General features: G+C 38.5%; 1 protein-coding gene across 2 annotated transcripts in view; it reads left to right on the top strand.

Annotated features, from left to right (window-relative positions):
- The window catches only part of RETREG1 (reticulophagy regulator 1), a 123925-nt gene extending 110484 nt beyond the window's left edge, over positions 1-13441 (top strand). For both annotated transcript variants that reach the window (XM_022581419.3, XM_022581421.3), the window contains 6 exons: positions 3491-3617; positions 5716-5800; positions 7735-7872; positions 8649-8713; positions 8910-9036; positions 11198-13441. In XM_022581419.3, the coding sequence (XP_022437127.2) occupies positions 3491-3617; positions 5716-5800; positions 7735-7872; positions 8649-8713; positions 8910-9036; positions 11198-11691 (1036 nt within the window). In that variant the 3' untranslated portion in view covers positions 11692-13441. The remainder of the gene's footprint in view (positions 1-3490; positions 3618-5715; positions 5801-7734; positions 7873-8648; positions 8714-8909; positions 9037-11197) is intronic.
- The last annotated feature ends 6075 nt before the right edge of the window (positions 13442-19516 follow it).

Genomic DNA, 19516 nt, shown 5'->3' with positions numbered 1-19516 from the left:
GGACAATTTAAAACTATTATGAAACTCCCAGAGAGTGATGGCTAGGTGCATGTTTTATTTAGAGTGTACATGTAGAATGACATCTCTTCTTTGCCCTTGAATTCAGATTTTCTTCTGAAATCATACATATTTCCATTAAATTTTATTCAGGACAATCTATACATTTATTTTATCTCAGACATTTACTACTCTTCCCAAAACCCATTTGGTTAGATAATATTTTCATGACTTACACGATGCATTTCTCATTTCTGTTTGTGATGGTAACAGTAATTCAGATATCATTAGAATTGTTCAAGGCGATTTTTAAAAAAATTTGGCCATGCCACACGGCTTGTGGGATTTCAGTTCCCCAACCAGGGACTGAACCTGGGCCACGGCAGTGAAAGTGCTGAGTCCTAACCACTAGACCACCAGGGAACTCCCTAAGGCGATTTTGTTAAAAATAAATATAAGTAACAATGGAATTTATTGTCCCAAAGTACTGTCACAGGGGGTAACACTTGTATTTTGACTATAGGATGTGAAGTGGGATACACTCGTGTAACAATGTTACTCATTAAATAAAAAGAATGATTATACATTTAAGTATCCAGGAATTGTAAATCAAGACCATATGTGTGTACATGTATAGCTTTAAGAACAGAAATACATCGATTCTTGTGTACCCAGCACCTAAAAAAGATATAGAACATTACAAATACCCAAGAAGCTCCCACTTGCCATCTCAAGTCTCATTCCCTACACACCCCCATCTTCGGTATCCCCTCTCCTGAATCTTGGGTTTTTTTAAAAATCATTTCCTTGCTTAAATATCTGTTAGCTTAATGTGATTTTGAGCTTTATATAAATGAAATCACGCTGTGTATATACCTCTGTGATGTTTTTCTCAATATTATGATCCTGAGGTTCAGGTATAAACATGGAGTTTGAGTTCCTTCATATCCACTCCATCTTTCTTTGTTTTATTTTAAGGGAATTTTATTAGTTTTATTTATTTATTTTTGGCTGCGTTGGGTCTTCGTTGCTGCGCGCGGGCTTTCTCTAGTTGGCGGCGAGCAGGGGCTACTCTTCATTGCGGTGCGCAGCCTTCTCATTGCGGTGGCTTCTTTTGTTGCAGAGCACAGGGTCTAGGCACATGGGCTTCAGTAGTTGTGGCACGCGGGCTCAGTAGTTGTGACTCGCGGGCTCTAGAGCGCAGGCTCAGTAGTTGTGGCGCGTGGGCTTAGCTGCTCCGCCGCATGTGGGATCTTCCTGGACCAGGGCTCGAACCTGTGTCCCCTGCATTGGCAGGTGGATTCTTAACCACTGCGCCACCAGGGAAGCCCATCTTTCAGTTTTGAACACAACTCACTTTATTTGTTCATTATCCTAATGGAAGTATGTTTTAAATTTGCTTCAAAATACAAAATGTTCACCCATTCCATTGGAATTGTTAAAATAATAATAAACAGTTCCATTATAAGTTTTTCATTGATTTTTGTTAGAATTATATTTGCCAGACAGGTTAACCAAATCCTTAAATACTACTCAGTATGCATAGAGAGCAGAAATTAAAATCTATATTTATGTCATACACTGAGCAGTGGAGTAGCCTACCCTTGCCAATTTGTAACAAGCCTATGTTGCTCTAGAAAGAAAGCCACAGTTCAATTTCAGATTTTACTCTCCTGTACAAAATCTTTTCCCATTAAGCTGACATACTGGCAAGATCTTGTTACAGATAGTGGCCACTATATGTAACATAAAAACTTAGTGTTTCTTTTAATAGGTCTGGAATCATTCGTAGGATATGCATAGTGCTAGATTTGGTCACCAATGTAAACAGGCTTGCTCAGTGGTTCGAGTGTGGGAAGAGTTAATGAAGGCATAAACTGATAGCCAAACGTCCCCAAAAGTTCATTTCTTACAACAGTTGGGAAATCATTTGGCAAATGTCTACCTCGTGGAGTAGCATCAGCCTGAACACCGGGCAGCTCAGTGACTCTCTGGCAGAACATTGGTTGAGGCTGATAGAAGGAAGAGGAAGGACAAGAACTACTTTTCTTTTTTTTGCTTTTTTAATGCTATTGCACTCGTTTAAATATAACTTAAAATTTATATTATAAAGGGAAATGTATTATTTAATTTACAATTTCCTTGATGTTGATTTGAAAGTTTATTAAAAAGGAACAGAATCTCAATGTACACAATTTCTGGGTAGTTGAGCATCTAAGGGCCAAAGTAGTTTTAATTTGTCACAGGGCTACTGGAGTTGAATCCAGAGATCAGTCTCACCCTGACACCCTTGCAGTCATAGCTCAGAGGACACTTCACTAACAGTGTGTCCTCTACTAGACACATTTGTTTAAAATTGTCTGTGTAATAAATGAATTTGGGTGCCCTTAATAGAGCTTGTTTGAGCTGGTATATTTATGTGATGAGTTAGGATTGCAGGAGTGGGATTTGAACTTGATGGCATTGTAACTTCAGGAAATGCCCAGTATTTGCATGCCTTCTTCCTGCAGCGATTGTTACTAGTTTTCAGCTCACTACCATTCCTGTGGGAAGGCGGGGACCCACACACAGCACGTGCCTGGCACACACACCACATCCAGCACATTCTATGATGATGATCGGGAAAAGATACTCTAGACAAATACGGGGTATTGTGAGATCCTGTTGAGTTTGACAGTTTTCTACTGAGTTGACCAACAGAGTATACAGTCGACCCTTGAACAACCTGGGTTTGAACTGCGTGGGTCCACTTAGAGTGGATGTTTTTCAGTAGTAAATTCTACGGTGCAACAGGGTCTGTCGTTGGCTAAATTTGTGGATGCAGAGGAACCACAGATACGAAGGGCCAACAATAAATTATACATAGGTGGATTAACTGCAGCATTGTACAAGGATCAACTGTGGACTGAAAATGCTTTGTTCGTGTTGATGACGAGGATAATGATAAGATTAAAGCCAAGGTTTCTTTAAAGGTACTGTGGCTTTACTACCTTTAAGGTTTAAAACATTTCTGACAATCCCACAAGGCCCTGTATGATCAGGTTTCTTCCTACCATCCCAGCTCCCTGCAATGCTATTCTCTGGTTCGCTCTACTGCAGCCATACTGGGACCAATGGTGCTTTAGCTCCTTCTCACAACAGGACCTCTTGCATATGCTGTACATTGTTCTGTCTGGAGCCCTTCCAAGCCTTTATGGTAAATAGTGCAAATCCAGATCATAGCATAAAAGTGACATCTTCAGAGAAGATGACCCAAAACCTCCACCCTATATTTTTCCTTCGTTGTGACCAGATAACCGTGGAGCTCGTTGCTTGCCTTGGCCTGTGATCTTCCTTAGACAGGTGTCTGGCTTGTTCATCTCTGAATTCACATGGCTCTTCCAGAGAGTGTGCCCACTAGGAGGTGCTCAATGAATGTCTACTAAAGCAATAAATGTTGAGTGAATCATCCACAATTCAGTTAAAAGTTTTGGTTTTCTTTTTCTCTCTTTAGCTGGGAAGTTATCAATTCCAAACCAGATGAAAGACCCAGGCTCAGCCACTGTCTTGCAGAATCATGGGTGAATTTCAGCATATTTCTTCAAGAAATGTCTCTGTTTAAACAGCAGAGCCCTGGCAAGGCAAGTTTTCCAGAAAAGGAGAATGATGTGTGTGCTTTAAAATGTGAAATAAACTTGGAAACAAACGAATTAACCTATTTTATCAGCCTGTAAGGGTTCTCCAATTCTGAATATAATACACTACGAACACGTGCCATAAAAACTGATATTAGCAAGGTTCAGAAATGTTAGTGTTGTTAGCACTAGAAAATCCTTAACCTTATATTTTGAAATTGGATTGGATTTCTATTTTATCCGTATTTATGTAGCTTATTAACTAAAATGAATGATGATTTGTCCTCTCAGCCAGACCGAGGATAAAAACGTGTTATTAAGAATTTCAGTTTATATTATCTAGGCTGGTTCTCAAGTCAAAGGAACACATAGCCCTTTGAGGGTGTTTTTGGAGGTAACTGAGTCTCACTTTCAGTCTAAAAAGTGGAGATTCTTGAATGCTTTACTTAAGAAAGAAAATCTTTGGCAGAAACATCCACAGTGATTATATAAATGGAATGAGTATTTTTCCAACAAAGATGAAAACCCACGAGGAGAGAGTTGAGTGGTTTGAAAGGGGTTACAAGAAATGCCCACTATAGGGTCTTTATGTGTAGAGGCAGCTTCCACTGTATCTTGACAGCACCGGTGAGCTACAGAACCATCAATAGACCGCTTCCCTTCCAGTGCTATGGAAACGAATGTCCACCTGTAGTTGGAAGGAAGAACCTAGGAATGTCTTCATTTAAAACCCCTCTCTTTGTACCGTGTTACAGGAAATCTAACTTCAATGAGTAAGAGAACTATATTCGGACACATTTTGAGCATACTGAAGTTGCAACATTGTATATGGATAAGTTATTTTAATCACTTAAGGTGATTTTTAGAAAAGATATCAACATGGTAGCGGGGTGGGGTGACTTGTGTTTTTGATGCTTATTTTACTGAGATGATTAAACACATTTTTAGAAGATTCTGAACTTAAACTTCTGCATTGGGTTGCATTAATATACCCTAAGTCAATTAACCTAAGATAACGATGCTACAAATTTAGTGGATAATGTGAAATCCCTTTGCGAAACTGAATTCTGGATATAGTAATGCTTTTATTTGTTCTTTTAACTTTTATGGTCTTTCCTCTTCCATTTTGCTATTAGAATTCCATATTCTTCAAGGATCCCTGATGTTTGAGAAACAGCTCTTAATTTTGTTTTCCTTTTGACTAGTGAATTTACTAACCCTGTGCCAAGAATGAAAAATCAAAGTTAATCTGAATTTTAGACCCCCTTGCTGTTTCTCTTAATCAGTTATTGATCAGAGCTCTGTATCCTTTCCGTGTGTGTCTTTTTGAAATTCCCTTAATGAATTTTCTTGGCTGATCAGTGAAATTTAGTACCATAATTTAAAGGTAAAGCAAAGAAGTAAGATAGTTTATTTTAAATAATAGAGTGTGAAAAAGAAGTGAAGACTTTATGGGAGAATTTTTCTGTCTTGATGTTTTACTTAAAACGACCAAGATTCTTTTGGCTTCGACTGACAGAAAGAATATAATCAAATTTCACTGGTGGAATTTAGTTTCATTTGCCGGACAGATATGGTTAGGAAGGAGGATAGTAATGGCCAGTCGATTTATCCCGGCTGCTTATCAGCTGTGCAAATTACTGTTGTATTTATGTAAATACCTCTCATTTCTATAACATGTTTTGCTGCGTTTATGAATTTCTGTGGATTTACAGAAACAGTTTGAACCTACAGATTTCGTTACTGGGCTGCATTGTTTTCAGCGAGTGACCCTGAGTAAAACAAGTTTCTGGGTACATACTATTCTTCAGGTCTCTTGCACCTGGTAATACAGCTGCAGGCATGATTAATAGGAGATGTTGTTCTCTGTGCCAGAGGTTAGCTTCTGGAACCTTCCAAATGATTATCACTTAATGTTAAAGTGGGCTAAGGCTGGTTGAACACAGCAGTCATTAGTCAGATCTAAGTGCAGACAACACTGTTTGAAAAACATTTGCCATAACATGATAGACGGCATATAGATCAATAATTTTGTGTGTATCCTGTGCTCTAAAGTATCTTGATGTTATGTACGACTGTCACATGTTGCTTCTATTATTTTTAGTTTTGTCTCCTGGTCTGCAGTGTATGCACCTTTTTTACGATCTTGGGAAGTTACATTCCTGGGGTTATACTGAGCTATCTACTGTGTAAGTATAGTAGAACATTTTGTCTAATTGATGTGACCCATATGGTATCATTTAACGGTCTACAAGACGTTCCACAGTTTAGAAGAGGAGGGATGTGTTCTTGATTATAAAGCAAGTTGATTATTCTTTAATTTCCTGCTGTACAAAGTTTCTCCTTTTTCTAGAGACATGTTGCTATTTCAAAATTATAAGAATAGCTGTCAAAATGCAAGATTATATATAAGTGATTCATTTTATTTTAAATTATGTCAGTAAAGCTGTAAACAAGCTCTACTCTCCACCCCCCACAAATACATGAATACTTTTGCCGTTGTGCATGATCTGCGGCTCAAAATATAATTAAAACCACAATGAGACACCATTATATCCCCACCGAAACGGCTGACATTAAAAATACTGACTATATCAAGTGTTAGCCAGGATATGGTGGGTAGGTAGAATGGTACAACCACTTTGGATAACAGTTTGGTAGTTTTTTAAAAGCTACTATGTGACCGAGGCATTCCACAGCTAGGTGTTTTCCCAAGAGAAGTGAAAGCATACACCTATACAAAGACTTGTCCACAAATGTTCATAGTGGCTTTATTTGTGTTAGCCAAAAACAGAAGACAATTCATATGTCCATCAACAAATAGATGGGTAAACAAACTGTGGTACATCCATACAATGGATTACTACTCAGCACTAAAAAAGTGATGTAGGCAACAGTCTGGATAAATCTCAAAATAATTAGATTGGGTGGGAGAAGCCAGGTAAAAAAAAGAGTACATACTGTTTGATTCCATTTATATATAATTCAAACTAATCTTTAGTGACAGAGCACATAAATGGTTGCCTGGGGATGAGGCGGGTAGGGCAGAGAAAGACCAGAGGGAGGGATTAAGAGAAACATGAGGAAACTTTTGGGGGTGGTATGGTCACTATCTTTATCATGATGACAGTTTCTTAGTTGTATGCATATGTCAAAACATCAAATTGTACACTTAAAATATGTGCAATTTATTGTATGTCAATTGTAACTCAAAAGTGCTGTAAAAAAAGTTTCGATTTCCTGCTTCTCCTCAAAAATATAAAGATCTGGCCCTGCCACCTTTAGATGGGGCAGTCGCTCTCCACCCAACCAACCCTCGTATTTCCCTAGTTTTCTCGCACCAGCCTTTAACATTTACAGATACCTCCTTGTCTTCTAGAGATATTTGAGTTTGCAACTCCTATTTAAAAGGTAAATGGGCACGTGTCCTGACAACAGCAGAGAAATAAACAGTAGGGAATACAACGCCTTTCCTGCGTTGATCTTCATTTCCTTTTGTATTCCTAATGCCTCACACAAAGGGCCAATGGTCAGAGCTCACATCCATTCTCCCAAGTAGAACCCCTGTGGAATATCAGCCCTTTGATCTGCCTTGTTTAGGAGGGAAAGGAGAAGAGAACCAGGGAAAGCGAGTCTAATACGGGCAAGGCATTATTCAGATGGTCTGTAGTTATCTCACTTATCCTTCCCAGCAACCCCAGGAGATGAGGTTATTATCCCAGTATTACTGACGAGAGGCTAACAGATAGTTAACAACGTTTCTATGGAGAAATGATCATTTAACAAATTATAAATAGAGTTGATATTTTAATCCAGGACTGTTGTCGGGAAAGCACGTAACCTTTGTATAAATTTTGAGGGTAAGAGGATTGAAGGGATGGAGTTATCTAATTGCAAGTCTTTGAAAACCATGACTGTTGGGTTGTGTGTATATAGGAGAAAATGGTTTCATTACAGGGGGAAGAATAAAAACTATGGACTTATTTCACAGAGGCGCTTCCTTAAGAAAAAAAAAAACCCAATTTGTCCGTAAGGGAACTGAAATAATTTTGTGACATGCTGAGATGTAGCCTTTGGAAAGTAAGGTCACTTTCCTTAAACTCTCTTCCTCCTTATCTTGCAGTACTATGTGCATTTCTGTGTCCATTTTTTAAGTGTAATGATATTGGACAAAAAATATACAACAAAATCAAGTCATTTCTGCTGAAACTAGATTTTGGAATCAGAGAATATATTAACCAGAAGAAACGTGAGAGAGCTGGTAGGTAACGTTTGAATTTTAGATTCCACGCATGAGATGAGACATCAGCTGGCTATTATGAAATCACCTTTAATATATTTCAGGATGTTTTAGCCTTTCACCACATATTATTACAGAAGCAAATCCCCCCAAAGTAACATAGCTTTTTCCTATTTTAGGCTTTTATGCTTTTCTCAAACATACAACAAATCGCCTTTTTAATCCAAATTGTCAGGGGAGAGAGAAAAGGCTTCAACACTTCTGTATTTGCTACTTACTATTTATTTTCTCTAAGTCGTTTTCTTTGGGAGTGGACGGTTGCAAATAACAAATGACACAGGTAGGGCTGTGTGTGGGAGCCAGTAGAGGGGGCCAGTAGAACGGGAAGGAAAAGAAAATAGGGGGAAGACTAATGTGCTCCTTTTTCACTTTTTAACTTGGCTTGTGACCTTACAGATTCTCAAACTACAGGGAGCATCGGAATTGTCTGAAGAGCTTATTAAAGCTTAGATTGCGGGGCCCATACCCCAGAGTTTCTGATTCAGCTGGTCTAGGGGAGGGCCTGGGGATTTGCCTTTCTAAAAGTCCAGGGGCCACACTATGAGGACCACTGATATGGACCATTTCCCTCGGAAACCAAACAGTTGCAAATACGTGGACCTTGTTATGTGCAAACATTTAATTACGTGGAGGCGTTGGAGAATATGAGGGAGGTGGGATAAGGATATCTAATGGGTAAAATACACGCTGTCTAAGCTGGCCAGGAAACTGAAAGCTTCCAAATTTTTTCCCAACAGAAGCAGATAAGGAAAAAAGTCACAAAGATGACAGTGAATTAGACTTTTCAGCTCTCTGTCCTAAGGTATTTTTTGTTTAGTTTTCAATTTGTTCCTGTGTGGTTTGACTGTAAATTTATCTAAATGTACCAAAACTGGAATGATATTCTTAATAGACTCCTCCTGTTTCTCTAAGATGACTGAACAATATCGAAAGGAAAATGTTTCAAAAGATTCCCCACAGAAGTTTGAAATGTGTCACTGGTATTTATATTAACACAGATTAGCCTGACCGTTGCCGCCAAAGAGTTGTCTGTGTCTGACACAGATGTGTCCGAGGTCTCCTGGACTGACAATGGGACCTTCAACCTCTCAGAAGGATACACTCCACAGACGGACACTTCTGACGGTATGCTCACACTCCTAGATGCTCTGATTTTTATAATTATGAGTGCGTGCAAAGGTATTTAATCTGTCAACTGCTGACTGGATAAACAAGGTGTGGTACATCTACACAATGGAATCTCACTTGGCTATAAAAATGAAGTACTCACGTTTGCTACAACATGGATGAACCTTAAACACATTATGCTAAAGTGGGGGAAGCCAGACACACAAGTCCACACCTTGGGTAACTCCATTTCTATGAAATGTCCAGAATAGGCAAATCCATGCAGAAGGAAAATAGGTTAGCGGCTGCCAGCGGCTGGGGGAAGAGGGAATGGTGGGTGACTGGTAATTAATATGTTTCTTTTGGGATGATGAGAATGTTCTAGAATTAGATGGTGGTGATGTTGAACAGCTTTGTGAATATATTAAAAACACTTAATCATATACTTTAAAAGGGTAAGTTTTATAGTATATGAATTATATCTCAAAAGCTATTTTTTTGAAGAGTATGAGAAAAACATCTAAGCTAATCAATGTCCAAATCTGCCTTTATTTTGAAAACAAACAATTGACAATGAAAAAACTTAACTTCTGGAATATCTGGTGGCATTGTTTATAGCAGTAATGGGACGGGGGAGGAGAGAAGCTAATCCCATATATCCAGGGCTAGTCCTTATTAAGAGGGACTGAAGCATGGGGGGCAAGTTTCCCAAATCCAAAGCTGATTCCAGGGTTTCTCATATACTATTTTTTTTTTTTAACTAACTTGTTTTTCTTCCAAGTTAGTTAAAAAAAAAAAAAAAAAAAGCTTTCTTATCTTTTATAATTAGGTTAAGTACAATTTAAAATGAAATTTGAGACAAGTCTTGTGCAATAACTTTTGCTAGTCTCATTGGATTATTTCAAGTCATTTTAACAATATACTGAAAATATAAGCAGGTTATAATGGAGGATTATGAATTAATTATTTTATATGTGTCTTTATAAGCAAGATCACACTTTCTTTTTCTAGAGGAAGGAAGAAGGCTGTGTAGTGTTGAAAAAATACAGGTTTGGAGATTGGGAGACCCAAGTGTAGCCTTGCTTTTGTCATTAACTTTATTGTATGACCTTGAACAGGTGACATGATTTCTGTGGATCTTAATCTCCTCATCTTTAAAGTGCATTAGAACAAGAGGGTCACTGAAGTCCTCTCAAGCCTCTACAAGCTGTACATACCTACAAGACCAGTAAAACAAACCCTTTGTTCTTAAGCATCCTATCTCAGATTTACACAACAAAGGGAGCAACAATAATCGAACCCATGTAGAAAACTTTCATTAATTAACTTGAAGATTCCAAAGAGTTACTGAAAGATTTTCTGTGAAAAGTGAAAAACAATGAAATCACTGTCTGCCTACTAACCTGACATTGCTTTCAAATGTCCCAAATCTTAAAGCGTTCCTGTATATATTCAGGACCTATATTTTGCTAAAACGGTATGGTTAATTTCAGCTATATTCATGGAAAGCTAAATGTTTCCATAAGCTCTTAGGTTGAATATGGCATAGAAGGAACAGCAGCTTTTTTTAACTCATTGCTTTAAACAAACACAGTTACAGATACTCAAACAGATCTCCATGAATGAAAATGCAAAGGCTGGATAATAGTCACCATCTGCTGGACCCAAATCTATGAAAACGTCCAATTGAAATATTTTTTATTTTGGATTATACATATCCACATTGGCTTAAGCTAATCCCCTCCCCAGGAGCAGGATGAAATTTTGGTGAACGTTTAAACTCTAGTCAGAGCCCCAAGCTGACATTAAGACAGGCTGAATAGTAAGTCATTACACACTTTTTGTGTTTAAGAGGAAAGCTAAGGCCATCGGGGGACATGTAGTGTTTGTGTGTACTTGTGGAGAGAGTGTCCCAGACTTGGGGGGGTCTGATGGGAGGCTAGATGAATGCCAGAGTGATTCAGAGGATTCCAATTAAAAGCAGGGATCTTTTAGACAATTCTCTGATTTCAAATTTATTATGGTTTATTACAGGGTCTTATAAACCTTTGACTTTCTATTTTTTGTATATCTGAGATAGTAAAGGTTTATCAATTACTACTTTATAACTTAGAAGTTGAATCATAAAAAAAAATTTATTATGGTGCTTAAGCATGAACTTCTGTTCTACATTTCACAGATCTTGACCGACCTAGTGAGGAAGTTTTCTCTCGAGACCTTTCAGATTTTCCATCTCTAGAAAATGGCACAGGAACGAACGATGAAGATGAATTAAGCCTTGGCTTGCCCACTGAGCTCAAGAGAAGAAAGGAGCAGTTGGACCGTGGTCCCAGACCCAGCTCAGAGAGGCAGTCAGTGGCTGGTCTCACCCTTCCTCTGAGCGGTGACCAAACCTTCCACCTGATGAGCAACCTGGCTGGGGACGTCATCACCGCTGCGGTGACTGCCGCCGTCAAAGACCAGTTAGCAGGCATGCAGCAAGCACTGTCTCAGGCTGCTCCCAGCCCAGGGGAGGACACAGACATGGAGGAAGGGGATGATTTTGAACTACTGGACCAGTCAGAGCTCGACCAAATTGAGAGTGAATTGGGGCTTTCACAAGACCAGGAAGCAGAAGCACCGCAAAATAAGAAGTCTTCAGGCTTTCTTTCAAATCTACTCGGAGGCCATTAGTCTGGGAATCAGCTTGTACGACAGAGCACAGATAAACTACCAAAAAAATTCAAATAAGCAAAAAAAGAAAAAAAAGGAAAAAAAAAACTTTTCAAACTGTGAGCTTTACTGATTACTTTAGATTTTTTTTGGCCTTTTTTTTTCCCTTCTGCAGTGAGTTAATTGGATATATATCAGCTGACACTGATAGATTGATATTTCTCATAGTTATTTTTATGTAATGCGCATGGAAATGAACTTTATATATATGTATATATATTTACTGCATTGTCAGAGTTGAATATTAGAGGTTGTTTTTAAAGCAAAATGAAAACACCCAATTATTGAGGTCCTCCCATTAGTATTCCGTATTTTTTCTTCACAATTATTTTTTCAAGCATGCAAAAACAGTTTACTGTAACTCGCTGAAATATTAACAGTTAATTGTGAAACATGCTATATTGGCCCCTCTGTTCCTAATACTTGGAAACAGTCAAAATTTTTTGATAGATTTTGATGTAAAAAGACAAAAATGATCAAGGTCACTTTGGTTGAAAGACTTGGAAGATACTATTAAAATTCATTTCCTAGGAACAATTTTGAAAATATATTTAACTACGTTGGATGGGCTAGTACATTTCCATGTTATTTTTGCAGTTGTAGACTTTAGGCTTCCTTGTAAATGGCGTGCTCCATTGACTGCCAGCTCTAGTCTTGCAGCAGGTGGTATTAACCCATCGAAAGCAAGTAATTAGATATCATGTAGACGGTGGTTTCGATGTAAGCAGCGATCGGGCTGTGCTTTGTTGTTCAATTGTCATATATTTGTGATAGGGATGTTGTGAGTACAGATCTATTCTGCCTGCTCAGAACTAGGTTAAACCTCATCTTTCATATTATGGAAAAAGTCTCTTAAAATTGTGAAACTAGTTGCTGGTATGTTCTATGAGCGATGTGGTCATCAGCCTTAGAGAAATGAGAACTGTTTGTAGTCTGACTCTCCTACAGGAGAGAAACTTGCTTGGTTTTCAAGTGTATTTATTTGCCATACAAGTCTAAATCTGTAATCTGTTTCTTCTTAGGAAGCTAGAATATATTTTTCCTTTATTTTAAACTTTTTAGATCACTTTTAAATAACCACATTTCACTTAGCTGTTTAACAAAGGACTAAAGAGAAGAAATCAAGCTAATTTTGTTTTTGTGATAGAAACTTTTAATATAGAAACTTTTAATAGTGTTGAGGGACCATGTCAGCAACTACCAACCATCTCTTCAATCTTCAGGTACAGCTGGCATTCTGACAGATGCACACAGACATCTGAGCCCCCCAGAAAGGAAGGATAATCCAAGAATATAGGAAATCTGTGGTCCCCTCCCTTTACTTTATCCCTTCCCTTATATGTCTAAAGAGTAATGATAGGTCATCTGACATTTTAATGTAGCATCTCTTATTTATTTTTTCTTTCTGAGGTATTAAAATATCTAGACTGAATTTTGCCAAATATTAAAGGGAGAGAAGTTACTGCAGACTCTGAACACTTGCTTTTCGTGATTGACGATGCTTCTGTGTCATTAGTGCCTCTTGACTGTGTTTGAGTCCTTTACTGATACAAATTGAGCCTGTGCCTTCATTATCTTGCCCGTTTCGGTACAGATGAAAAACTGGTGTTAGATGTATGAACTGTGTGGGTTTGCAAGGAATATACCTGAATTCTATTTCAGTAAGAGTTTCTGGACATGAAGAAAAATACAGTCACGTATTTATAAAATAGTTTGTTACCAGGTTTATTTTTTTTTATGTGTATGTTTCTTCACTTAAAAAATATTCTTGGCCATGAAGTCAAAGTTTAAAGGTCTTTTCAGTTTCTTCATTGAGGGGAAAACGAGAAGTTAAATAACTTAAGTAATTAAAGAATGTGTTACAAGTCACTGGACAAGCTTACAAGGAGATAAACTCACGATTTGATGGCATGAACAGTAAAGCCAGAATCAGATGTTATAAACTATAAGTTAAAAGGGGTTTGGGGAGGTTGTTAGGGTAGAAAAATGTGTTACAGCCCTATGGTGGAGACATACCAGCTCTCTGTGGGCAGTAGGATTATAACCACACATGCACTTCAGTAGTATTTGTTCCAGAATATATGTGGCTATAAATTTACACAATGTAATAATGGCACTCTTAATACTATCAAACATAGGGATGTCAAGGGGTTTCGTTTTCTGTGTGTGTGTGTGTGTGTGTGTGTGTGTGTTTGGCGGGGGATAGGGTGGGGGGAACATTATATATAGTCCTGTTTCTGGCTTTAAGATGTACTAACAATAAACCCTGTGATTGATTCAGTACAGTGGGAAACTACAGATTCCTTACCATGAGAATTTATGCAGTCATTAAAATGTGAAGCATGGATATTTCTTAATTGTAGAGGAGCTGTAGAAAGATGTTTTGTTCACTTCCTGTAGGAAATACTGAGCAAAACCATACAGTGGGAAAAGCATACACTGATCATGCATTTTGATCTGAAGCAATAAAGCAGGGCTGAAGTTCATGCTTGTTTTGGAAGGTCAATCCAGGCTTAAAGCAATATTTATATTCTCATTCTGAACACCTTTACTTTTTATCTACCCTAAAAATCCTCAGAAGTGATTTTTTAAAACTGCTCCCTCCCCAATTTAGTAGAATGTCAGGAAAAGAAACTTTTATGAGGTTTGGCAAGTGGCAAACATCCTCAACGTATTTTGGCATCTCACTCTTATATCTGAAATAAGTGCGACTTTATTCCTTTTTAAAAGTGGCGAGTGCCAGCATACTACTGATTTTAGGCCAGAAGCAAATCTACATTTAAGAAAAAAGCGATTTAAAAGTTTTCCTTTTCTGTTTATACCTTAGGTTGATGTAGTTCCTTATACTGCTCTGGCTATGTTAGTTATGAGATAAGAAATTATTTTGAAAACCCTTCCTAAACTACTACCCTTCCTAAACTACATGTGTCACAGGTCACATGTATCACAATGAAGACACAGTCTCTGAACTATATTTTTGCATATTATTCCTCCTTTTCCACTGAAGCATTTAAGGTAGGATGGGATGTCAGAATTATGAGGTCTGGGTTCTGATGTTAACATTATGACCCTAAGACACAATGTCAAGTCGCATAGCATCTCAAACCACCACCTCAGTTTCCCCAAACATAAAATTAGGAAGCTAATTCCTATCCTCTCACACAGGGATGTTTTGAGAATGAATGAAAAAAGAAAAATGTCTGGAGCATTTTCGGGGGGAAAAAAGCTGTATAAAACCAAGATAGTGATCTTTTTCCTATTTCAGCTAAGCCATCTTTTTGAACATTAAAGAAAAGTCAATCAACAAGAACCTGCTTACAAAACAGACTCTAAAGTTCTTTTAATGGGCCTAGCATGATATTGGCCTTATAATCCAATAAATCCTGTAGAAGAAGAGGATAGACAGTGTTGCCAAATTGTCTGTTATTTCATTTGACTCTGAAACATGTGTAAGGTTCTACATTAGTCATTGTGAATGGTTCTAACACATCCTGGCTGCGGGACTGAAAGTCACCTAACACCTGTACTTGTTTCCTTCACCTATAAAATTAAGATAAAGCACCTGCCTCATAGTATGTTATAAGGATTAAATGTCTAAGACTGGGGTTGGCAAACTACCACCCATGGGCCAAATCTGGCCTCTCCCCTGTTTTTATGGAATATTTAAAAATATAATTTTCTTTTTCTGGACTTCCCTGGTGGCACAGTGGTTAAGAATCTGCCTGCGAATGCAGGGTACATGGGTTCGAGCCCTGGTCTGGGAAGATCCCACATGCTGCAGAGCAACTCAGCCCACATGCCACAACTACTGAAGCCCGTGCGCCTAGAGCACATGCTCCACAACAAGAGAAGTCGCTGCAGTAAGAAGCCCGTGCCCCGCAACGAAGAGTAGCCCCCTCTGGCTGCAACTAGAGAAAGCCCGCTCGTAGCAACGAAGACCCAATGCAGCCAAAAATAAATAAATTTAAAATATATATATAAATATTTTAAAATAGTTCCAAAAAACCCAGAAGACTATTTTATGACATATGAGAAATACATGAAATTCAAAATTCAGCACCCATAAAGAATGTTTTATTAGAAGAGGGCCACACTCATTTATGTACTGTCTATGCATCCTTTTATGCTAAAACAGAAAAGTTGAATAGTCGTGATGACACCATAGGCCTACAAAGCCTAGTATATTCACTATCCTTTTATAGGAAAAGTTTGCCAATCCTTGGTCTAATACGTAGAAAACACTCAGTTACAGCTAGGGTCCTGTGTAATCCTCATGACTACAATTAAGTGGTATTAAGAGCTTTTCTTAGAAGGATGGGGTCAAATAAATTGTCCGAAGTCACACAACTACTAAGAGGAAAAGCCAGTTTGACCCCAAAGCCTATTCTCTTTCTAATATGTCACACTACCTAATAGTTTTCATTTTTTAAAAATACATTAAGAACGATCATATTTATGGGCTTCCCTGGTGGCGCAGTGGTTAAGAATCCACCTGCCAATGCAGGGGACACGGGTTCGAGCCCTGGTCCAGGAAGATCCCATATGCCGCGGAGCAACAAAGCCTGTGAGCCACAACTACTGAGCCTGCGCTCTAGAACCCGAGAGCCACAACTACTGAAGCCCACGCGCCTAGAGCCCATGCTCCACAACAGAAGCCACCGCAATGAGAAGCCCGCGCACCGCAATGAAGAGTAGCCCCTGCTCGCCACAACTAGAGAAAGCCCGCGTGCAGCAACGAGACCCAATGCAGCCAAAAATAAATAAATAAATAAATAAATAAAGAATGATCATGTTTGTAATAGTTTAACAGAATTTCACTAAATATTAAAAATTGATTTTATTTGACTTAGATTAATTTTTTCAAAGAATCCACAAATCAGCTGATCCAAACTGTTTTAAATGCTGCAATAACCAGATTTTGCTATACATTTCAATCCCTTGTTAATTTAAGAAAACTTTGCATATCTAGATATCCAAAAACTGAGGTAGTAAAATGTTTTTAAATTGTTTTTTAAAAATCATAATGCTTTACTTAACATTTTTATGAACACAGAAGTCATAGAAGTTATAATTTAATAAATATATGTTTTATATTCTATATTTATTACCCCCTATAAGTTAACCTCAACTAATCCAATCACCTTCATACTTTTCCCTTTAAAAATCAAGTTGCCACTGCAATACAGGAATGTGGACAGTAGTATCAACTGACTTGAAGGTGACCTTAGTTTTTGTCTTAAATTTTTTTTTTTTTTTTGCGGTACGGGGCTTCTCACTGTTGTGGCCTCTCCATTGTGGAGCACAGGCTCCCGACGTGCAGGCTCAGCGGCCATGGCTCACGGGCCCAGCCGCTCCGCAGCATGTGGGATCTTCCCGGACCGGGGCATGAACCCGTGTCCCCTGCATCGGCAGGCGGACTCTCAACCACTGCGCCACCAGGGAAGACCCTGTCTTAAATTTTGTAATTATCAAAGATCACCATCCCAGTGTCATCCAAGCTGAAAAAGAACATCATCGTGGGTACTGTCACTTTTACAGTGTGTAGAGTAACTTCAATAATTTGGTAAGTGAATTAGTTTTTAAGAGCTCTGTCACAGTATCCAGAAGGAATTCTAATTTCCAGTATTTTCAAAGCTAAACTTTTTTCATGGGCAGACTCAGTTTAAATTCTTTGGAAGAATGATTGATTTGGTAATAAAAATTCTTGATAGTATTATCAGCAGAGTTTAGACACATTAACTTAAAACCCTAGATATGCCATGGAGAAATTTAACTCAAAGGTCTCTTGGCCAAAGGGCTTGCATTTACCAAGGACCTACTGGCTATAGACCTGCTCCTTTCTGGTATTTCTCCAATCAATTACAGATACTGCTGCTGGATCTATTCGAGGTCCAGTTCTATTCCTCATGCCCATAAAAACTGAAACACTCTTGGAGTCCCTACTGTTCACCAACTGAAAAATGAACAGCAAACTCTAGAATTCAACCCTTTACCCAGTGGTACCTTAAAACTTCCTAGACTTCTTTCCCCTATCTTTTGCCTCAAGAAAACTAGACTTGTTGTCTTCCTAAATATGTCCCTTATTTTCTCTTCTAGGTGCACCGGCCCAGTTTTCCACTTGCAGATGAAGTCCTTATTGTCCCCTCTCTCTCAGGACCCACCCATCTGAACTGTCAACTCCTTAATGAAAACTTTTCTCATCTCCCTAGCTGATGCCATTTTTCTGTTCTAAATACCCAGTGCCCCTTTCTTTGTATTTCATCTTACTTGACCCCATCTTTATTCTATTAGTTGTGTATTTGTTACCATCCTTAACAAAGCAGAAAAAATCCCCTTGAAGACAGATGTTTTAATTTAGAACCAGTAGGATATTATATATGAGATATTGTGATTTATAATAAAATACAGATATTTGGTCTTTGTCCCATTCTGGGCATGGAGCTCCTAAAACCCTTGGAAGGTCTTAAGTGATGAGAGTCATAAAGGTGTCTTTTGTTATGTTGATGAGGTGACTTTTGCAAAGCCCTTAGGTAGCCTAGCAGAGAGGGTGTCACAACCAAAACTCCAGAGGGAGAGAATCTCTTGTTTGGGAACTTCCTGACCTCACCTTATGTGTCTGTTCATTGGGCCGTTCATTTACATCTTTTAATAGCCTTGTAATAAACTGGTAATCTAGTAAGTAAATGAGTTTCCAGATTTCTGTGAGCTGCTCTAGTAAATTACTCAAACCCGAGTAGGGGGTCATGGAAACCTCTGATTTATAGCCAGTGAGAAGCACAGGTAAAAACCTGGACTTGGCATTGCCTTCTGAAATGGGGCCAGTCTTGTGGGACTGAGCATTTAACCTGTGGGATCTGACTTTAACTCCAGGTAGAAAGTGTCGGAACTGAGTTGAATTTGAGGACACCCAGCTGGTGTTGGAGAATTGCTTGGTAGTCTGAAAAAAACACCCATGTTCCTGGAGATAGGGAGCATGGGTGAGCGGTGATAGGAGATACTGAAAACCAGGCAAAGGAATTTAAACTTCTTCTATGGGCAACAGGTAACCATTCTTGAACACAAGGAGTGACACAAGAGGAAACATGGCTGAGAGGAATTAGTGTGATTATCTCTATGTGCTGTATGGTAGACTAAGAGGAAAGAGAAGGCTCTCCAAGGAGACTACAGTAGAATTGCAGCCCATGGGAAATTTAACAAGGTGGAGAAAACAATGTCCCTTTGAAGAGGAAAAGGAAAGAACCCGTGGAGAGTTCAAAGATGCTGAAATGGGTCATGGAAATGGATGGGAGGAGGTAGGGAGGAAATAATGACCTGAAGAAGGAACAGATGCTTGAAGAACCATATGTGAACGATAATTGGAAAGAGAAAACAGAAGTTCTTTACTTAATATAACCATTCTCTGCTTTAATTTTAGAGAAGCTTGAAAATATACATTATTTTGCTTATCCCTGTTGAACAAATTACATTTCTTAAGATGGATATCTGTCCAGAGGACTCAGCTATTTTAAAAGATTTTGTAATCTAAAAATCAAGTTTTCTAGAATGAAATCAGCACCAGACTTAACTTGCACTACAAAAGGTTTGTTTAACAAATACTGAACAATTTATGTGCCAGCACTGTTCTAGCTTTGGGGTACACAGCAAGGAAAGGAGTCCCTGTTCCCATGGAGCTTGTAGTCTGGAGGTGGATGACTAACCTATAATGGGACTGACTATCCTGGTTTGCAAATGATGGAGAGGTTTCCTGGGATACAAGACTTTCAGTGCTAAACCTGGAAAATCAGGG

Source organism: Delphinapterus leucas, chromosome 3 (assembly GCF_059928025.1).
Source record: "Delphinapterus leucas isolate spDelLeu-1000000601 "Yukka" chromosome 3, BTC_Dleu_Yukka2, whole genome shotgun sequence".
Taxonomy (NCBI): domain Eukaryota; kingdom Metazoa; phylum Chordata; class Mammalia; order Artiodactyla; family Monodontidae; genus Delphinapterus; species Delphinapterus leucas.
Note: the sequence above shows the minus strand (reverse complement) of the source record. Positions and strands in the feature narration are given on the sequence as shown.